The sequence below is a fragment of the Sander lucioperca genome, chromosome 14 (genome assembly GCF_008315115.2).
Source record: "Sander lucioperca isolate FBNREF2018 chromosome 14, SLUC_FBN_1.2, whole genome shotgun sequence".
In the NCBI taxonomy this organism is placed as follows: domain Eukaryota; kingdom Metazoa; phylum Chordata; class Actinopteri; order Perciformes; family Percidae; genus Sander; species Sander lucioperca.
Genome location: NC_050186.1, coordinates 23,821,292 through 23,844,336, shown reverse-complemented (window position 1 = coordinate 23,844,336; position 23,045 = coordinate 23,821,292). Strand labels below are relative to the sequence as shown.

Sequence of the window (23,045 nt, the reverse complement as noted above, 5' to 3'; positions counted from 1 at the left end):
GCCACTCCCCTCTGGCAGGAGGCTGAGGTCCATCAGGACCAAAACCTCACGCCACATAAACAGTTTTTTCCCCTCCGCCACTAGTCTTATCAACAAGGCCCTGAACCCATCCTGACTCTCTCCACACCCCACCTCTGGCTCCTCATGCCACTGGACCTACTCTGCTGTAACGTTCCTTTTTACTACTGTTTAACGTATTTTACTATTTATTTAAATGTATTGTATCGTTATTAATACGTACTGTGTGTATATGTTTATACTTATATTGTTTATATTCTTTTTATCCTTCTTATATTTGTATGTGTGACATGCTCCAACAACACCATGACAAATTCCTCGTATGTGCAACGTACTTGGCAATAAAGCCCTTTCTGATTCTGATATATATATATATATATATATATATATATATATATATATATATATATATATATATATATATATATATATATATGTACACACACATATTTAATGTATATGAATATTATATGTGAATGTTCCCAGTGTTCCATTTATGTGATTTTACTTTGAAAGGTCTTCTATTCCTATCGTATCGTTCAGGGTCTTTTATTTTGGTGACCCCACCGGAAGTCCCGTATGTGTGTGTTCCGTTAACTTGACGCCGGTCCTCGGTGATAACAGAGGCACCGATTCCTCTGGAAATACCGGCCAGATTCGGCATTTTCCAGCCGGTAAAGCAGCAGAAATGAGAGACAGGAGGATTTAACGTTGACTAACGGACCCGCGGGGCGTGAAAAAGGTAAAATAAACCGTTAAAATGTCCCGATTAGACAGCTACACACACAGTACAGCCTGCTAACGGCAGCTAGCCGCTGCTAGCTCCTTCAGTTTCCTTCTATTTCCCCCAAATCCCGTTTTATCCTCACGTCGACCCGCTACATTCCCGCTCGCGCTAACTTTCCCTGCGTGTTACGTCACGCTAAATCCCACTGAGACGAAATAAAACCGTTAAAAACTCCCGTTAATCAACATGTTCAGATCATGGATGTTTAGGTTCAGATTTACAGGAACAATTCTGGGATTCTCCCAACAAGAATTGGGGAAATCTCGCGAGAGAACGTGCGAGGTTACATTACGGATTTTATTTGTGTAATTAGTGAAAATAGTCAGAAAAAGGTCAACCAATTACACGGAAACATTAAAGATAATGTCGACATAAGATTATTATTTAGCATGCTAGATGTGAGGTAATGACTTGTTTTGGTTGTCAGAGATGCTGATTCGCCCGCTGACTCTGTGTGACGACAGGGGGCGGGGCCTGACTGCGGTGGCTCCGCCCCCTGCGCTCCCATTGGCTGATGAGGGTGATGACGACACAGAGACACAAACAGGTTTGTGCTTTTTCTGTTGGTACATTTATAATTAATTCTATTTATGTATGTCTCAGAGACTCTGTGTTTCTCCTGCAGGAGGTTTTCTCCCCCCTCCCCCCTCTCTCCTCCCCCCTCCCTCTTCATCCCTTCCCCCTCCCTCCTCCTCCCCCCCTGCTCCTTCTCTTTCTTCTTCCCCCGTCCCTCCATCCTTCCTCTGTCTCCCCCCCCCTCCCCCTGTCTCTTTTACCCCCCCTGCCCCCCCCCCTCCGTGCTGCTCCTGCTCCTCCCTGCTTCCGCGCCTCCTCTCGGCTCACCGCTCCGAGGTTCGGCGCCTCCTGCGAGGAGCGCTGGCGTCTCTGGGCCGCCGACTGGACTCTCTGGAGAGGAGGAGCCAGAGGAGGAGGAAGAGGAGGAGAGGAGAAGAGGAGGAGAAGGAGGAGGAGGAGAGGAGGAGGAGGAGGAGGAGGAGGAGGAGAGGAGAAGAGGAGGAGGAGGAGGAGGAGGAGAGGAGCCAGAGGAAGAGGAAGAGGAGGAGGAGGAGGAGGAGAGGAGAAGAACATGAGGAAGCAGACCCTTCTCCAGGTGAGTCCCGGGGAACGTTGCTATGGTTTACCCTGCAGAGATCTGAGGAGCAGTTAAATCATATTCTGCTCATTTTCAGGTTCATAAATAGTGGGAATGCTGATTCAGCAGCATTCCCACTATTGTTATCCTGTTCTTTATTATTATTCCGTACGTTTTTTGGCTCTCCGTACTTTCTGCATACGTTCAGCTATTAAAACCATTCAACTTTTGAAATGTTCAGCTCTTTCAGCTAATGATGGGACTTCTTCAACTTTTTTTCTACCATTTATACTTTTTTAAATATTAAGCTTTTAAACATTTTATTTTAACATTAAAGTCAATGAGAGCATGATTCAAATCCTTCAAATCCTCTTCTCCTTCAAAATGTATCTCCTCCTACATTCTTTCACCTACAGACGTGATTCAAACTTTAAACCATTCACAAAAACTTCAGGTATTAGGCTATATCTTTTCAGTTTGATATATTTTACAGTTTTTGTGAAAAAGCTGTTTAAGTTTAGTGATCATTTCAGGATTTTTTTTGCGTTTATAATGGGTGTGTATTGCGTGACTTACAGTGGGTGATGTCATGAAGTAGAGTGCGGAGCCAAAAAAAATTACCTATGTCCCTTCTCTATAAATTGCTCTTACACCCACAATTTTGACTTGTCATACAAAATGTATACATCAAAACGTAGGTATTTTGTCTAGTTTCAGCCAATGTGCTCAGTTAGACGATATGACTTATACTTTTGGCTTGATGAGCTTCCAAATGGCAACAGTTCCAAATCTTCCTCCATTCGCTGCCCTGTTTAACATTCTCCACATTTCTGAGCAAAATGCAGAGCGAACCACTTTTTAAAATCGCTGATATGCCCACATTTTTAAGTTTATCCACATAAATTTTATATTAATACGTTCACAAAGGCCTTGTGGTGGTCACGATTACATCATTTGACTGATACCCCTTATCGTTTTAGCAGTCTAAACAGTCCTCTCCTCCCTCCCTACTCTCCTCCCTACTCTCCTCCCTCCCCTCCTCCCTCCCTCCTCTCCTCCCTCCCCTCCTCCCTCCTCTCCTCCCTCCCCTCCTCTCTCCTCTCCTCCCTCCTTCCCTCCCCTCCTCCCTCCCTACTCTCCTCCCTCCCTCCTCCCTCCCCTCCTCTCCTCCCTCCTCTCCTCATCCCTCCCTCCTCCTCTCCTCCCCCCCCCCCTCTCTCTCTCTCCCTCTCTCCCTCCCTCCTTCTGTCTCTCCCTCCCTCCCTACCTCCAGGGTCATTTGTGATTTCATCCATGTATATATCCAACTTCTTTTCAGGCAATATATTCACCTCTCAGCTCTTTAGGGTCATGCTTCTTTGTTCTATTCAATGGATATGTCTGATAATAATACAAAGTATTTATACTTTCAGGCTTTTTAGTCAATTTATTTGAACTTCCAGTTTTGACAGTATTAAAGTTTATCTTCCAGCTTTTCTAGAAATGTATTTCAGCTCTTAGCTTAATAAGGTAATGCAGTTCAGCTTCCAACTGACAATTTTACATTTCAAATTCCAACTTTTTCAGCAGTGCAGTGCAATCCATTTGAGATTTTTTAAACAATTTTGTTCATATTTCTGCATTTTCATCTAAGTTTCTCATAGCATTTGTAAGTCTTCCCTACTTAATAAATAAATTCAGACCTCACAATGTTCTACATATTTTGGCATCGTTGAACTTTTAAAGCCAATGATTCAGTTTAGCGTCAGATTTTCAAAAAACCTTTAAATATTCCACATCTTACTTACATCAGTGGTGGTGTTCAACTTTTTTTTTAATTCATTTTATTTAAACAGGGACAATGCACAAGTTAACATTAACCTTGTATAAGAACAAGGAGAGATGCATTGTGTCAGGTTGGAGCACCAGAGCTATTTTCCGCCCGTAGTCCCTCGGCAGGTCAGCAACACAATAAAAATTACATGCAAGTGAAATACAAAACATTAAAATATCCAATTTTACAACCACAGTCACACCTAATTTACAATTAAAACTATCATGTGCTCAATTGTTCCCCCTTCCTAAAACCAACCCCCTCCACCCCACACCAACAAAGCTATGCAATAAAAATCCTTACCTCTCCCAACACACACACACACACACACACATACATATACACACACACACACACACACATACATATACACAGAAACACACACATATACACAGACACACACACACACACACTTCATAAATGTGTACAAGTTTGTTGTGACAGTAACCATGCTTTTGTCAAACTGGAAAAGGTTTGAGGATGTGTACATGTAATAAGGTGTGTGGGGAGAGTATTCCACTGACTTATGGCCACAAAAGAGAAGGATGATTTGCCAAATGAAGTTTTGCGATTGGGAATATTGCTCTCTCCTCTAGTGGCTGACCGAGTAGCTCTTTATATTTCTGAGTTGAGCGTAATACATTTTTTTAGAGGAGGAGCGACAGCATTATGAATGATTTTAAAAAGTAAGCAAACATTCGAATGCATTATCAAATTTACAAAATTTTAAATATTGTACTTAGTGATTATTTTGCAGTGGTGATATTGACGTGTTTTTTGTCATGGATCTTAAGGGCTGTTTTATATCATGATTCCAGTGGTCTTAAAGATGAACTGAACTGGAATTTGAGTAAAGGTGATATAACAGATGTATTTTATTTCTTCTCATTGGTACAATGATTAAAATGGCTGAATTTGTTAAAAGGGATAAAATGGTACATTGAAAGTGTTGTTGTTGTTACACGGGCGCCGCCATGTTGGAATTCCACAATCGGCTACGTCACTGGCACGGTAAGCAGCCATGGGATGTAAACAGTCTGAGGCTAACGGACATGGCTGAGGAAACGGAAACCAACAGGTCTAGGGGGGGGTCATACTGCATTGCCCCTGGCTGCAGTAATGAACTGTATAGGGCTAAGGCAGCTGGGGTTACGATACATTTCCACAGGCTACCTTTGACAAGGAAACCAGTCCTCAACTCATGGCTAGCTGCCTTAAAACTGGCTAGCCCTCCGACAGCCCCTAGATTTCGAGTCTGTAACGAGCATTTTTTAGCGACAGACTATTTAGAGAGCTGTAATTTCGATTCAACAGGGTCACTGGTGAGGGTTAAGTCCAACAGACTGAAACCTGAGGCCATTCAGTCAATGATCAATTTTTCAGGCTACAGTACAGGGCAGACCGATAGACCAACGGCAAGACACTAACACCGATGCTATCTGCCGCAGAGACAGGGCGCTGAAACGCTCACATCAGGCAGAGGACAGAGAGGTATGTTTAGCTGTTATCCAGCATGCTAGCAAGTCTACTAGGCAAAGGGCTGGATGTAACGTTGTTGTGACATACACAAAACACGTACATTTTCACTTACACGCACAAATAAAGCCTGACATGTAGGCTTTATAACGTTCAACAAAACTGAGACTGACACACTGGGCATTCATTGAAATTGAGTCACAAAACCAGATAGATACCAAACGATCCAAGCACTTATGTCAAACTCCACAAGCTAGCGCTCCGACCATAGACTGTATAAATAAACCATGACTCCGATGATATCACAGATCAATAATAATGTGTTTCTAGCTGCTAACTAAACCACAGCGGGTCTGGAAACAGAATCCAACGTCCCTTTCTACTCCCCCTGAAGCTAGCTGATGTCTCAGGGACATTGTTGATGCAGAGGGAGTTCAACTCACAGAAAAAGCTGCTAGTTCCATAATAAGAGGTATCTGTGCAGGATCCATTTGTGTAATATCCATCAACGACCACAAGGAAACAATCTGCCAACTCTGCACTAGCCTAAAGTAAACGGCAAAACTGGTGAATCCTCCGTGCATCCGTCACCCTGGGGTGACTCCTTCTTATATACAGTCTATGGGTGACTCTCCTACGTGCAGCTAACTTTTAACTTTATTTATTTTGGTTTTAACATTTTGCGTGCAGCTAACTTAACAAGCGATCCCATTGGATGAATTCGTCCAATCACATTTTCCATTTATCTGCCTCGATTTTCTAAAACACACAGGACCTTTTCTATTTCCTCTAAATGTACACGATATATAAGCAGTCTCTATTCCCTAAAATGCATAATGTGCTTGGATACAATAAATGAGAGTACATGACAGGTAGATGGTCCAGGTTGACCTCTCTCCAACAGATGGATTCAGTTGCAGTGTCCGGCAGCGTCCACACACACACACACACACCAGTCACTTCCCCCCAAACGATCCAAAGGTGGAGCCTGAAACAGACTGTCCTCCATGTGGTGGTAGTCAGACACTACAGGCCTGTCCCTCACAGGCTCAAATGTGTAACCCATGCCTTTAAAATTACTCATTTTCATGTGTATTTAATATGCTGCACTGTAGCCTATATACCTTCGCAGGTCCTACCACGCCAGTGACGTCATCGAAATTGTCAGCGTTCTAATACTAACAAACGTAATTTTTGTGTTGCTTAAAAAAAAGCTATATTGATTTTTTTTAATTACAATTTTTAGTGTAATTTATTTTTATTTGTCATAACCAACACATTATCAATGTTTATTCTTTCAGTTGAGTTCATCTTTAAGGCTATCTTACCTGCTTGAGACCAACTTGTCATGCAATACAAAAAGTGTGGAACAATCTTAGCACTTAAGTAGGTATTCATGGTTATTAAAACCATTCATACTTTTCCAACTATCCTCACTACTTCAACTTCTTCTTACGGATTTAAGCTATTCATCCAGTTTAGCTTTAGCAGTTCAGCTATTCAGCATTCCCACGCATTTTCTAGTTGTATTGAGAGTTTATACCAGAATAGGTTTACATGGTTTAACTTTATATTTTAGTTGTACTGCACATTGCTGCAGCTCCTCTTTTCACCCTGTGTTCAGGTCTCTGTTTTAGCTACAGAGTGAGACCTCTCACTGCTGTAACATCTTTGTTGGCAGTCGCACATGCTCATGAGCTAGCTAGCTGTTTCTCCAACTTCAGTAGTACAAGGCAGGATTAGCCGGGAGACTTCTTCTAAACGAGGGCGCACTTCCAACTTTGTGTGGAATACCTGCAGAACAGGGACATGGAAGTAGTTCTTTTGTAGATTAGGGTGAACTAGTGTGTGTTGTAGCAGTGTTTTGCCGTTGAGAACAAGCTAGCATGCTAACGGTTAGCCCCCTAGCCCCCTCGTTTCAGCTAGTGACGTAGAAAGCCGTGCAGATGTTGACCAGCTCACCCAGAGACTGAAGGCAGGACACATTCAGAAACCGTATCTCACTCTAAACACCATGGATGGTTTTATCAAAGTGTGTATGAAGCACCAGAGACACAACATATTTCCCCAAATCACAGAAAAAGGGATTTTTTCATAATATGGGCACTTTAAACATAGTCCTAGGTGACAGACATCCAGCGGTACCTGAACTATCCCAGAGGACTAGACCTGAATAGACATGTGGCTCACAGCCCAACGGGGGCCCGTTGGACCACCAGGGGGCCTGTTGGATCACCAGGGGACTGTTAGGGGGCCTGTTGGACCACCAGGGGGCTGTTAGGGGGCCTGTTGGACCACCAGGGGGCTGTTGGACCACCAGAGGCCTGTTAGGGGGCCTGTTGGACCACCAGGGGGCTGTTGGACCACCAGAGGCCTGTTAGGGGGCCTGGTGGACAGATTGGGTCCTACACACAACACACGAACACTAACAGCTGATCAATAGTTTCTCCCCCAAATACAGAAACAGCTTTCTCTGTTCTCTCTTCTTCAGGTTCAGCTGCTCTCCCCGCCATCCCCCCCACTCCCTTTAGCCCCGCCCCTTCCTGTAGTCCCACCCCTTCCTGTAGTCCCGCCCACCTGTCTCCTGTCACTTCCTCGTCTTCCTCAGACAGTGAGGACTCGGTCCTGTCCCCTCTGTCCTCTGGTTCCAGCCAATCAGAGCCGAGGAAGAGGAAGAGCAGAGGCAGAGAGAACACAGATGAGGAAGAGGAAGAGCAGCATGCTGGGAGGTTTGTGGGCCGGATGGCGTTCTCCTCCCGAGGAGGGGGGGGGCAGGAGGCGCGGCTCACTCTGCACAAGTTCCCCCCCAGGAAGCAGCGAAGAAGAGAGGGGGGAGCAGCCGGCCAATCACAGAAGGATGTCAGTGTCGTCAGGCAGAACGGTTACACGAGGTCAGAGACTTTATTTATTTACTCATCTTTAAACCTTTCATCACCGTAGCAACATCACCATAGCAACATCACCGTAGCAACCCCCCCTCTTCACATACACACAGACACACACACACACACACACACACACACACACACACACAAAGTTAATCTAAACCTGAATTCATCAGAAATAATAGTTCATGTTATCTGTTTTTGAAGAAGTATTCAAAGTAAATGTTATAAAGTGATAATGTAGTTTTTTCTCCCTCAGCTCCTTTTCCCAGCATGCCTTGCTCCTGCAGCCAGCCCAGAGCCAATCAGAAGCTCTGGACTTTTCTTCGGGACGATGGCGTTTCTGTGACGTCCCGCCTCCTGTCGCCCTCTCCTCCAATCACGGGGCTCTCCACATCTGGTGCCTGGTCTCCTTTAGCCCCGCCCCCATGCTGCGGCTCTCAGCGGTTGCCGTGGAGACGCTGTCGGAGTTAGTGAGGGGGGGGGCTTGTGTGCGTCCGCTAAGACCGCTGAGAGACTGGACGGCCCCGCCAAGTCTCAGCATTGACCACTGGTAATATTATTATATTATATATATATTTATATATGTTTATATATATATATATATATATATATATATATATATATATATATATATATAAAGATGTATATGTGTGTGTGTGTGTATATATTATAATGTTTGTGTAAAGTTTCTAGATATTATTATGTTACTCTGTGAACATTATTTACATTTGAAATGTTTTGTGTTTGCAGTTACGTGCGAACGCCTAAACCGAGGTTAGTTTTGATTTATTTTATTGTATTCGCTGATCTTTTGGGTTAAATGTGTGATGTTGTTCTAAACTAGATTCTGTGTATTTCAGTCCGGCCTTTTCTGCCCGGCGACAGCAAAAACAGAGAGCCAATCACAGCTCCCGGAGCCTCCACACCCCCTGGCGACGGGCCCTCCCCCTGCCCCTGTGTTCAGCCAATGGCCTGCCTGCTCCGCTGGCCGTCGTCCAATCAGCAGCCAGCTCCCAGTTCCTCAGCTCAAATGAAGAGGTAAAGACACAGGAGTAGTTTAGATCACAGTAGAGTAGTTTAGATCACAGTAGAGTAGTTTAGATCACAGTAGAGTAGTTTAGATCACAGTAGAGTAGTTTAGATCACAGTAGAGTAGTTTGGAGTAGTTTAGATTACAGTAGAGTAGTTGAGATCACAGTAGAGTAGTTTAGATCACAGTAGAGTAGTTTGGAGTAGTTTAGATTACAGTAGAGTAGTTGAGATCACAGTATAGTAGTTGAGATCACAGTATAGTAGTTGTTGAGATCACAGTAGAGTAGTTTAGATCATAGTAGAGTAGTTGAGGTTCACGGTCATCACGCAACAGAATTTGTCAGATTTACCGACTTTGAGACTCATGAATTCCCCCAGAAGCACAGTTTAATACAGTTTAATACAGTTAATACAGAAGCACAGTTTAATACAGTTTATATATATATATATATATATATATATATATATATATATATATATATATATGATGAAGTTTCTCTGTGTCTGTATTTCTTCAGCGAGGGAAACGAGTCTCTCAGATACGAATCCGCCGGGCGTCGCCACGGGAAACGCTGCTGACCCCGATGGGACTACCAAAGGTCAAAAGGTCAGGAGGGGGGGGGGGGGACAAGGAGAAAAAACTGAGTAAAAGGTCCAAATATTAAAATGTTAAAATGTTTTTGTGTTTTCAGGTTAAAGAAGAAGGAGTTCAGTCTGGAGGAGATTTACACCAACAAGAACTACAAATCCCCCTCCACCAACAGGTTAGAAACTACATCTCCCAGCATGCCTCTGGGTGGCCCTGCAGAAAGACTCTGCTTGTTATGTAGGAGTTAGAAGAGTCTGTGAGATGTTTAGTATGAAACCAAAAGTATGTCTATGTCTGGTGACACATTACAACATGTAAACTACACCAGCATCAGTATCCCACAATGCAGTGCGGTAGTAACACTGGCCACTACCATAGACGGTATATATAATGGAGCAGCAGGTCCCGTGTCTCTGGACGGAGACCAGTGAAGTCTCTTTCCCGGTGATGGCTGAGCGTTACTGAGCAGCCTCCAACTGAGCTTGAAGACGTAGATGTGACGTGAGCAACCTGTCTGAAAGTTGGAAGTCTTCTGGTAGCTGTGCCAAGAGAAATCTCAATCATTCCCAATCTAGCAGAGACGGAGAGCGTAGGTATATGTAAGGAGATAACATAGACACAGGCTAATTATTGATCACTAAAATGATAGTTAACATTAGTCATTAAACTTAAACAGCTCATTATTCAGCATTACAGCTCACACAGACGAATGTTGATGATGAAATGTCTGTAGTCTGTTGGCGCGCTGTCTCTTTAAGAAAACACCGGTCTGCATGTTGAGTCTGAGATTTCAGACTAGTGTAAACTACATCTCCCAGCATGCCTCTGTGTCGCCTGCAGGAGTCTGGAGACGATCTTCGAGGAGCCGCGGGAGAAGGACGGAGCTCTGCTCCTGATTGGCCAGCAGAGGAGGCGCAGGCTCCTCCTCTTCCCCGACTTCACGCAGCCGCGGAAGAGGAAGAGGGCGGGACTTCCTGTTGCCATGGCGCCCAGGAAGCGTATGGCGGCGCGGCGCCACGGCAACGGAGGCGGAGAGGACGCGGACGCTGACGTGATGCTGCTGCAGCGACTCAGCGCGCTGGAAGACTTCCTGACGCAGCAGGGCCTGGACCTGTGACATCACTTCCTGTCAGCTGACTGGAGGCTGCTCGCTGCTACCGCTGCGTTACCATGGTTACCCTGGTGATGCCGTCAGCACGTCGGTCTGATGAAGCGGCTTTTTACTTTGTTTGGACAGTTTAGACTGTTTTTAAAATGTGAAACTTCTGAAGTATTTAATGTTTTTAACAGTTTTTAACATTCAGGAGGCCCCTCCCACACGCACATAGGCCACGCCCACACAATAGGCCACACCTACATCAGAGGCCCCTCCCACACACACCATAGTCCACGCCTATTACCACAGGCCCCTCCCACACACCATAGGCCACGCACCACAGGCCACACACGCACCATAGGGCACGCCCACATCATGTATCATAGGCCCCTCCCACATCATGCATTATAGGCCCCGCCCACATCATGACTCAGAGGTCATGATGTGGGCGGGGCCTCTGATGTGGGCGGGGCCTCGCGACACCACAGGACTTTAATTTTACTTTTGTTTCCCAAAATATAAAAAGACTTCACTGTAGAACTCCGAGTACTCTGAGTATTAGTACTTTAAAGTGTAATATATATTTCTGCTGACAATGTTTCTATTTTTGAACCAATAAAGTTTGTTTCTGCTCACAGAGTTTGTCTCCAAATCTGAATGACTGAAGAACTCGTTAAAACCATCTGCCATGTTCCTAGCTTAACGCAGCTACCATAAACCTAGCTTAACGCGGCTACCGTTAACCTAGTTTAACGCGGCTACCATAAACCTAGCTTAACGCGGCTACCGTTAACTTAGCTTAACGCGGCTACCGTTAACCTAGCTTAACGCGGCTACCGTTAACCTAGCTTAACGCTGCTACCGTAAACCTAGCTTAACTGCAGCTACCGTAAACCTAGCTTAACGCGGCTACCGTTAACCTAGTTTAACGCAGCTACCATAAACCTAGCTTAACGCGGCTACCGTTAACTTAGCTTAACGTGGCTACCGTTAACCTAGCTTAACGCGGCTACCGTTAACCTAGCTTAACGCTGCTACCGTAAACCTAGCTTAACTGCAGCTACCGTAAACCTAGCTTAACGCGGCTACCATAAACCTAGCTTAACTGCGGCTACCGTAAACCTAGGTGGCTACCGTAAACATAGCTTAACGCTGCACTTTCTACTTCTACTCCGCTACATTTCAGAGAGAAATATTGTACTTTTTACTCCACTACATTCATCTGTTCCAGCTTTAGTTACTAGTTACTTTAGTTACTCCGCTACATTCATCTGTTACAGCTTTAGTTACTAGTTACTTTAGTTACTCCGCTACATTCATCTGTTACAGCTTTAGTTACTAGTTACTTTAGTTACTCCACTACATTCATCTGTTCCAGCTTTAGTTACTAGTTACTTTAGTTACTCCGCTACAGTCATCTGTTCCAGCTTTAGTTACTAGTTACTTTAGTTACTAGTTACTTTAGTTACTCCACTACAGTCATCTGTTACAGCTTTAGTTACTAGTTACTTTAGTTACTCCACTACATTCATCTGTTACAGCTTTAGTTACTAGTTACTTTAGTTACTAGTTACTTTAGTTACTAGTTACTTTAGTTACTCCGCTACATTCATCTGTTACAGCTTTAGTTACTAGTTACTTTAGTTACTAGTTACTTTAGTTACTCCGCTACATTCATCTGTTCCAGCTTTAGTTACTAGTTACTTTAGTTACTCCGCTACATTCATCTGTTCCAGCTTTAGTTACTAGTTACTTTAGTTACTCCACTACAGTCATCTGTTCCAGCTTTAGTTACTAGTTACTTTAGTTACTCTGCTACATTCATCTGTTCCAGCTTTAGTTACTAGTTACTTTAGTTACTCCGCTACATTCATCTGTTCCAGCTTTAGTTACTAGTTACTTTAGTTACTCCACTAGTCATCTGTTACAGCTTTAGTTACTAGTTACTTTAGTTACTCCACTACATTCATCTGTTGCAGCTTTAGTTACTAGTTACTTTAGTTACTAGTTACTTTAGTTACTCCGCTACATTCATCTGTTGCAGCTTTAGTTACTAGTTACTTTAGTTACTCCACTACATTCATCTGTTACAGCTTTAGTTACTAGTTACTTTAGTTACTCCACTACATTCATCTGTTCCAGCTTTAGTTACTAGTTACTTTAGTTACTCCGCTACATTCATCTGTTCCAGCTTTAGTTACTAGTTACTTTAGTTACTAGTTACTTTAGTTACTCCACTACAGTCATCTGTTACAGCTTTAGTTACTAGTTACTTTAGTTACTCCACTACATTCATCTGTTACAGCTTTAGTTACTAGTTACTTTAGTTACTAGTTACTTTAGTTACTCCGCTACATTCATCTGTTACAGCTTTAGTTACTAGTTACTTTAGTTACTAGTTACTTTAGTTACTCCGCTACATTCATCTGTTCCAGCTTTAGTTACTAGTTACTTTAGTTACTCCGCTACATTCATCTGTTCCAGCTTTAGTTACTAGTTACTTTAGTTACTCCACTACAGTCATCTGTTCCAGCTTTAGTTACTAGTTACTTTAGTTACTCTGCTACATTCATCTGTTCCAGCTTTAGTTACTAGTTACTTTAGTTACTCCGCTACATTCATCTGTTCCAGCTTTAGTTACTAGTTACTTTAGTTACTCCACTAGTCATCTGTTACAGCTTTAGTTACTAGTTACTTTAGTTACTCCACTACATTCATCTGTTGCAGCTTTAGTTACTAGTTACTTTAGTTACTAGTTACTTTAGTTACTCCGCTACATTCATCTGTTGCAGCTTTAGTTACTAGTTACTTTAGTTACTAGTTACTTTAGTTACTCCACTACAGTCATCTGTTCCAGCTTTAGTTACTAGTTACTTTAGTTACTAGTTACTTTAGTTACTCCACTACATTCATCTGTTACAGCTTTAGTTACTAGTTACTTTAGTTACTAGTTACTTTAGTTACTCTGCTCCATTCATCTGTTCCTGCTTTAGTTACTAGTTACTTTAGTTACTCCACTACATTCATCTGTTGCAGCTTTAGTTACTAGTTACTTTAGTTACTCCACTACATTCATCTGTTGCAGCTTTAGTTACTAGTTACTTTAGTTACTAGTTACTTTAGTTACTCCGCTACATTCATCTGTTCCAGCTTTAGTTACTAGTTACTTTAGTTACTCCACTACAGTCATCTGTTCCAGCTTTAGTTACTAGTTACTTTAGTTACTAGTTACTTTAGTTACTCCACTACATTCATCTGTTACAGCTTTAGTTACTAGTTACTTTAGTTACTAGTTACTTTAGTTACTCTGCTCCATTCATCTGTTGCAGCTTTAGTTACTAGTTACTTTAGTTACTAGTTACTTTAGTTACTCCACTACATTCATCTGTTTCAGCTTTAGTTACTAGTTACTTTAGTTACTCCACTACATTCATCTGTTTCAGCTTTAGTTACTAGTTACTTTAGTTACTCCACTACATTCATCTGTTACAGCTTTAGTTACTAGTTACTTTAGTTACTCCACTACATTCATCTGTTACAGCTTTAGTTACTAGTTACTTTAGTTACTAGTTACTTTAGTTACTCCACTACATTCATCTGTTACAGCTTTAGTTACTAGTTACTTTAGTTACTCCGCTACATTCATCTGTTACAGCTTTAGTTACTAGTTACTTTAGTTACTAGTTACTAGTTACTTTAGTTACTCCACTACATTCATCTGTTACAGCTTTAGTTACTAGTTACTTTAGTTACTCCACTACATTCATCTGTTCCAGCTTTAGTTACTAGTTACTTTAGTTACTCCACTACATTCATCTGTTACAGCTTTAGTTACTAGTTACTTTAGTTACTCCACTACATTCATCTGTTCCAGCTTTAGTTACTAGTTACTTTAGTTACTCTGCTCCATTCATCTGTTCCAGCTTTAGTTACTAGTTACTTTAGTTACTCCACTACATTCATCTGTTGCAGCTTTAGTTACTAGTTACTTTAGTTACTAGTTACTTTAGTTACTCCGCTACATTCATCTGTTACAGCTTTAGTTACTAGTTACTTTAGTTACTAGTTACTTTAGTTACTCCACTACATTCATCTGTTACAGCTTTAGTTACTAGTTACTTTAGTTACTAGTTACTTTAGTTACTCCACTACATTCATCTGTTACAGCTTTAGTTACTAGTTACTTTAGTTACTCCGCTACATTCATCTGTTACAGCTTTAGTTACTAGTTACTTTAGTTACTCCACTACATTCATCTGTTACAGCTTTAGTTTCTAGTTACTTTAGTTACTCCGCTACATTCATCTGTTACAGCTTTAGTTACTAGTTACTTTAGTTACTAGTTACTTTAGTTACTCCACTACATTCATCTGTTACAGCTTTAGTTACTAGTTACTTTAGTTACTCCGCTACATTCATCTGTTACAGCTTTAGTTACTAGTTACTTTAGTTACTAGTTACTAGTTACTTTAGTTACTCCACTACATTCATCTGTTACAGCTTTAGTTACTAGTTACTTTAGTTACTCCACTACATTCATCTGTTCCAGCTTTAGTTACTAGTTACTTTAGTTACTCCACTACATTCATCTGTTACAGCTTTAGTTACTAGTTACTTTAGTTACTCCACTACATTCATCTGTTCCAGCTTTAGTTACTAGTTACTTTAGTTACTCTGCTCCATTCATCTGTTCCAGCTTTAGTTACTAGTTACTTTAGTTACTCCACTACATTCATCTGTTGCAGCTTTAGTTACTAGTTACTTTAGTTACTAGTTACTTTAGTTACTCCGCTACATTCATCTGTTACAGCTTTAGTTACTAGTTACTTTAGTTACTAGTTACTTTAGTTACTCCACTACATTCATCTGTTACAGCTTTAGTTACTAGTTACTTTAGTTACTAGTTACTTTAGTTACTCCACTACATTCATCTGTTACAGCTTTAGTTACTAGTTACTTTAGTTACTCCGCTACATTCATCTGTTACAGCTTTAGTTACTAGTTACTTTAGTTACTCCACTACATTCATCTGTTACAGCTTTAGTTTCTAGTTACTTTAGTTACTCCGCTACATTCATCTGTTACAGCTTTAGTTACTAGTTACTTTAGTTACTCCACTACATTCATCTGTTACAGCTTTAGTTACTAGTTACTTTAGTTACTCCACTACATTCACAACAGATCACAATGGCGGCCGGTGCAGCAGCACGGCGTGCTGTGGGAGAGTTTACTCGAATTAAACCGGAGATTGACCATACTGAAGACGGTAGAGTCATAGTCGAGGATGAGTTGCTGAACTTTATTATGATCAAAATGCCAACACTAAGTCACGATGATATTGTGTCGATAGTAACGAGCAGTTTCAGCTCCGAGCGGATTGAGTCTTCAAAGTTCTTTTGTCAGAACTCCTTCCACACAACAAGCGATGGATCTCCCACAGGGGACCAAAGGAGGACATTAACAATGTCAAAATGTGCCTGCAAGCCCTTAATGAGTGCGGTGAAGAGACCCCAAGATTTGTATCGCACTTCCTGGATGAATTACCCCCCGTCTCATTTAAACACATCGATGTTTCTGTGCTCCTCGGGAATATGCAGCAAATCAATGCTGACATTGACTACCTCAAAAGAACTATGGGAACTCAGGTAGCTGCCTGTGAAACATTGCGGGCGGTTTCTGTTAAACTCGACAGCCGGCTGACTGCTGTGGAGGGGCACTGTGGCCCGGACGCCACTTTTCCGGCTGCCTGCCTCTCTGCTGTGGAGATACAACCGGGCCCTGCGCCCAGTGCGGCAGGTCTTCCCTCGACTGTGTTGGAGAAGCCGCCGGGTCCTGATCCTGCCCCCTGTACTACTTCTGGGGTTAATGGATGGTTAACTGTACCGCCTAGCGGGACTGACGGCAGTCAACCAGCCCAGTCTGTAGATCCAGCCCTGGGGCGAATGCAGACCCCCCCATGGAGCAAGGTGGTAAAGGATGGGCGCCGACTGAAGCAGGTAACTGAGAACCCTGCTCATCGAATCCCTACACCTCGTACTGAGAAAACTTCAGCGAGGTATGTGAGAAAGAAAACCGGCATAGTCGGGACTGGTGTGGTTAGCAATATACTGGCTGTCAAAACAAAGATGGTAAAGGTATTTGCTACAAAGTTTGATCTCAGTGTAGATGCCAATACTTTCAGTGAATATTTAAAAATGAAGCTGGGTCGGGAAGTGACATGTAGTAAAATAGAGACGGCACAGAGTAGATTCAGCTCCTTCTGTATCTCTGCTGAATGTAATGATGTGGCGGAGCAGTACGACCCGCAGCTTTGGCCCGCTGGGTCTTTTGTCCGACGTTACTCTGAGCCTCGTCGCCCTAGAGGAGCAGACGGAGGTCCGCCTGGTCCAGAGGATGCCCCTCGCTCTCGAGATGAGGGGCTGCTGCCCGGTAACGATGCTGGGGTACCTATTACATGTGTGGGCGAGGACGGGATGAAGGCCAGCTGCTCCGTTGGGAGCAACTAAACACATTAAATGCGTGTTGTGTCTTACAACACTCGCGGATTGCGAGTAGGACATTCTGCTACTGATAGACCAAGACGTCTGGTTGTGGACACAATACTGGACGAATGTGATATTCTGTGCCTGCAAGAAACCTGGCTGGCGAAACAAGATCTAGATAAGTTGAACACTATACACATGAACTTCCATGGGGCTGGAGAGTCCACTACCGACCTCAGTACGAGGCTGGTTCGTGGTAGGATAGCTGGTGGTGTAGCTATACTGTGGAACATCAAATATGACTCAATGGTGAAGGTGGTGCGTCTAAATGTTGACTGGGCCGTTGGACTAGAGTGTAACTGTAATGGAAAGAAATGTACTGTTTTAAATGTTTATACACCGTATGAATCATATGAGCATGAGGACGAATTTCTGAACAGGTTAGCTTTTATTCATTCATTCATAGAGGATACCAGCTCATCCTGTGTCTATGTTATGGGTGATTTTAATGCTGACATGTCTGATAGCAAATCCTTATTTGCAGCACACCTGCAGCAGTTCTGTAATGAGTCTAAATTAATTTTATCGAGTAAAGCTCTGTTGCCTGACACAGGTTTTACCAACGTTAGTGAAGCGTGGCACACAACATCTTGGTTAGACCATATTGTGACCACAGCTGATGCTCATGCCTCACTGGGTAATGTGGAGATTTGTTATGAACTCACCATCTCTGATCATATTCCTATTGCTGCACTGATAGATGTTGAGAATGTTCCCCTGCTGTCCAGAAATAATAATAATGCTGCTTCCTCCAGTAAACTGGACTGGTCAAAACTGAGCAAAGAGGTGGTGGCTGGATACTCACTGCCAACGGAGAGTCTCTTAAATAATATTGCTCTGCCTCATGAGGCCCTAATGTGTTCAGATATGTATTGTAAGGATGTGCAACATGTTGAAAAACTCTGTGCTATGTATGATGTTATTGTGAAATGTCTTAATGCTTCCAGTGAACCCTTTTGTAAAAGTAAATGTAAGGTAGTTAACATCAGACCTGGGTGGAATGAGTTAGTGGCTGAGCAGTATGCTGAGGCAAGAGAGGCCTTTAGACTCTGGTCAGAGGCAGGTAGGCCTAGACATGGGGATTGCTGGATAGGAAGAAATTGACAAATGCTAGAGTTAAGTATGCACTTCGTTTTATTAAGAAAAATGAGAACACGATGAGAGCAGACTCGCTAGCCAGAAAGCTACAGAATAACAAACTTACTGATTTCTGGCAAGAGGTCAAAATTATGAATAACAATAAAACAACGTTACCGGCTGATGTTGAAGGGGTTGGTAGCCCAGAAAAAATAGCTGAGCTCTGGTGTCAGCACTACAGGGACCTTTTTAATTGTCTTAAAAGTAATTCAGTTAGAATCAATTATGAACATATTGATTTCTCAGCAGACATGATAGTTAGGGCAGTGGATATTTTTGATGCCATTCATATGTTGGAGAACAACAAAGCCTGTGGTATGGACTGCATTACTGCAGAACATCTAAAATATGCCAGCCATAAGCTCTGCCCTCTGCTCTCCTTATGCTTTAATGGTTGTCTGGTTCATGGTGTTCTGCCAAATGATATTATGTCTGTAATATTAGTACCTGTGCTTAAAGACAAGGCTGGTAAGCTCAACAGCATTGACAATTATCGACCAATTGCATTAGCCAGTATCTTGTCTAAAGTACTGGAGAGAATACTGTTAACAAAGCTAGAAATGTATGTCCTTACTACTGACAATCAGTTTGGGTTCAGAAGAAAACATGGAACTGACCTGTGTATCTCTGCTCTTAAAGAGAATGGGTTCAGGTACACAAGCTTAAATTCATCTGTATTCCTATGCTTTATTGATGCATCAAAGGCATTTGATAGAATTAATCATGAACGATTGTTTGTAAAATTGTTAGATAGAGGTGTCCCTAAATTTTTAGTGAGAATTTTAGAGTTTTGGTATGCCCACCAAACGTTTCAGGTTAAATGGGATAATGTTGTATCTGCTCCATTCTGTGTTAGTAACGGAGTACGGCTAGGAGGGATTTTGTCTCCTCTTTTATTTAATGTTTATATGGATGAATTATCAAATCAGTTAAATAGGTTACAAACTGTGTGTCTTGTGGGAACACTACAGTTAATCATCTTATGTATGCAGACGACCTGGTCCTGCTCTGTCCATATAGTGCTGGGCTGCAGCAGATGCTGAAGGTGTGCTCTCAGTATGGCCTTGATTAGGACATAAAGTATAATGCTATGAAAAGTCACATAATGATAGTTAGAAGTGACGAGGACAGGAAATCAACTTTTCCGACTTTTTATTTGTCAGATAGTCCTCTTGCTGTGTGTGAGGAAATTAAATATTTAGGACATGTCATATCTGATGACTGGACGGATGATAAAGACCTCTACCGACAGCGCTGTACAATCTACTCTCAAGCTAACATGCTTATAAGGAGGTTCTCTATGTGCTCTGACTCTGTGAAGTGCTCTCTGTTTAGAACCTACATCACACCGCTATATACTGCTCCATTGTGGTCTAACTATAAGAAGAAGAGTATGCAGAGGCTGAAGGTAGCAGACAATGATGCCATGAGGCTGCTGCTCCGTGTCCCAGGTGGCAGAGGGCCAGTCAGTTGGTTGTGTCCACTAGAGAGCCAACGTGTGAGACACTCTTAAGACAATTGATGTTTAGTTTTATGTGTCGATTGGACAAGTCAGAGAACCACATTATTGAAGCTCTAGTCAGCCCTCTGAAAAGTTGTTATAGATACACTTCCAGGTTAAGACGACATTGGTGCAGCAGCCTTTATATCCTACAGGCTCATATGTAATTTTTTATGTGTTTTTGTATCTCTTTTTTATACTATGAGTTATACTGTATTATCTGTTATATGGACCGGTGTCTGCAATACAGCTTTATTATTATTCATCTGTTCCAGCTTTAGTTACTAGTTACTTTAGTTACTCCACTACATTCATCTGTTACAGCTTTAGTTACTAGTTACTTTAGTTACTAGTTACTTTAGTTACTCCACTACATTCATCTGTTACAGCTTTAGTTACTAGTTACTTTAGTTACTCCACTACATTCATCTGTTACAGCTTTAGTTAGTAGTTACTTTAGTTACTAGTTACTTTAGTTACTAGTTACTTTAGTTACTCCGCTACATTCATCTGTTCCAGCTTTAGTTACTAGTTACTTTAATTACTAGTTACTTTAGTTACTCCACTACATTCATCTGTTACAGCTTTAGCTACTAGTTACTTTAGTTACTAGTTACTTTAGTTACTCCACTACATTCATCTGTTCCAGCTTTAGTTACTAGTTACTTTAGTTACTAGTTACTTTAGTTACTCCACTACATTCATCTGTTACAGCTTTAGTTACTAGTTACTTTAGTTACTAGTTACTTTAGTTACTCCACTACATTCATCTGTTCCAGCTTTAGTTACTAGTTACTTTAGTTACTAGTTACTTTAGTTACTCCACTACATTCATCTGTTACAGCTTTAGTTAGTAGTTACTTTAGTTACTAGTTACTTTAGTTACTAGTTACTTTAATTACTCCACTACATTCATCTGTTCCAGCTTTAGTTACTAGTTACTTTAGTTACTCCGCTACATTCATCTGTTCCAGCTTTAGTTACTAGTTACTTTAGTTACTAGTTACTTTAGTTACTCCGCTACATTCATCTGTTACAGCTTTAGTTACTAGTTACTTTAATTACTCCACTACATTCATCTGTTCCAGCTTTAGTTACTAGTTACTTTAGTTACTAGTTACTTTAGTTACTCCACTACAGTCATCTGTTCCAGCTTTAGTTACTAGTTACTTTAGTTACTCCACTACAGTCATCTGTTCCAGCTTTAGTTACTAGTTACTTTAATTACTCCACTACATTCATCTGTTCCAGCTTTAGTTACTAGTTACTTTAGTTACTAGTTACTTTAGTTACTCCACTACATTCATCTGTTCCAGCTTTAGTTACTAGTTACTTTAGTTACTCCACTACATTCATCTGTTCCAGCTTTAGTTACTAGTTACTTTAGTTACTCCACTACATTCATCTGTTACAGCTTTAGTTACTAGTTACTTTAGTTACTCCACTACATTCATCTGTTGCAGCTTTAGTTACTAGTTACTTTAGTTACTAGTTACTTTAGTTACTCCACTACATTCATCTGTTACAGCTTAGTTACTAGTTACTTTAGTTACTAGTTACTTTAGTTACTCCACTACATTCATCTGTTACAGCTTTAGTTACTAGTTACTTTAGTTACTAGTTACTTTAGTTACTCCACTACATTCATCTGTTACAGCTTTAGTTACTAGTTACTTTAGTTACTCCGCTACATTCATCTGTTACAGCTTAGTTACTAGTTACTTTAGTTACTCCACTACATTCATCTGTTACAGCTTAGTTACTAGTTACTTTAGTTACTCCACTACATTCATCTGTTGCAGCTTTAGTACTAGTTACTTTAGTTACTAGTTACTTTAGTTACTCCACTACATTCATCTGTTACAGCTTTAGTTACTAGTTACTTTAGTTACTAGTTACTTTAGTTACTCCACTACATTCATCTGTTACAGCTTTAGTTACTAGTTACTTTAGTTACTAGTTACTTTAGTTACTCCACTACATTCATCTGTTACAGCTTTAGTTACTAGTTACTTTAGTTACTCCGCTACATTCATCTGTTACAGCTTTAGTTACTAGTTACTTTAGTTACTCCGCTACATTCATCTGTTACAGCTTTAGTTACTACCCAGATAGCAATTTATCTTTGGCCCAAATGTGGCCCACATATGCATTTCTCTTATGGCCCACATTTGGCCTTGAATGACGGCGCTGACCTCAGGTGAGTGTGGCTCCCGAAACTCAGCCACAGGTCCCCCTAATGTGGCCCAAATGTGGCCCACATATGCAGTTCTCTTATGGCCCACATTTGGCCTTGAATGACGGCGCTGACCTCAGGTGAGTGTGGCTCCCGAAACTCAGCCACAGGTCCCCCTAATGTGGCCCAAATGTGGCCCACATATGCAGTTCTCTTATGGCCCACATTGGCCTTGAATGACGGCGCTGACCTCGTGAGTGTGGCTCCCGAAACTCAGCCACAGGTCCCCCTAATGGCCCAGTGCCCACATATGCATTTCTCTTATGGCCCACATTTGGCCTTGAATGACGGCGCTGACCTCAGGTGAGTGTGGCTCCCGAAACTCAGCCACAGGTCCCCCTAATGTGGCCCAAATGTGGCCCACATATGCATTTCTCTTATGGGCCCACATTTGGCCTTGAATGAGCGGCGCTGACCTCAGGTGAGTGTGGCTCCCGAAACTCAGCCACAGGTCCCCCTAATGTGGCCCAATTGCCCACATATGCAGTTCTCTTATGGCCCACATTTGGCCTTGAATGACGGCGCTGACCTCAGGTGAGTGTGGCTCCCGAAACTCAGCCACAGTCCCCCTCAATGTGGCCACATATCGCAGTTCTCTTATGGCCCACATTTGCCTTGAATGACGCGCTGACCTCAGTGAGTGTGGCTCCCGAACTCCAGCCACAGGTCCCCTATGTGGCCCAAATGTGCCCCACATATGCAGTTTCTCTTATGGCCGGCCACATTGGCCTGAATGACGCGCTGACCTCAGGTGAGTGTGGCTCCCGAAACTCAGCCACAGGTCCCCCTAATGTGGCCCAAATGTGGCCCACATATGCAGTTCTCTTATGGCCCCAC

At 42.1% G+C, this 23,045-nt stretch overlaps 1 protein-coding gene across 1 annotated transcript; it reads left to right on the top strand.

Annotated features, from left to right (window-relative positions):
• Positions 1-585: 585 nt before the first annotated feature.
• On the top strand, positions 586-11,428 carry wu:fi75a02 (serine/arginine repetitive matrix protein 1). Its single transcript, XM_031321574.2, has 10 exons — positions 586-760; positions 1,233-1,352; positions 1,431-1,916; positions 7,679-8,078; positions 8,332-8,625; positions 8,826-8,849; positions 8,936-9,113; positions 9,626-9,714; positions 9,800-9,871; positions 10,537-11,428. The coding sequence occupies exons 2-10, from the start codon at positions 1,235-1,237 to the stop codon at positions 10,811-10,813; spliced, it is 1,938 nt and encodes a 645-aa protein (XP_031177434.2). The 5' UTR covers positions 586-760; positions 1,233-1,234; the 3' UTR covers positions 10,814-11,428.
• The last annotated feature ends 11,617 nt before the right edge of the window (positions 11,429-23,045 follow it).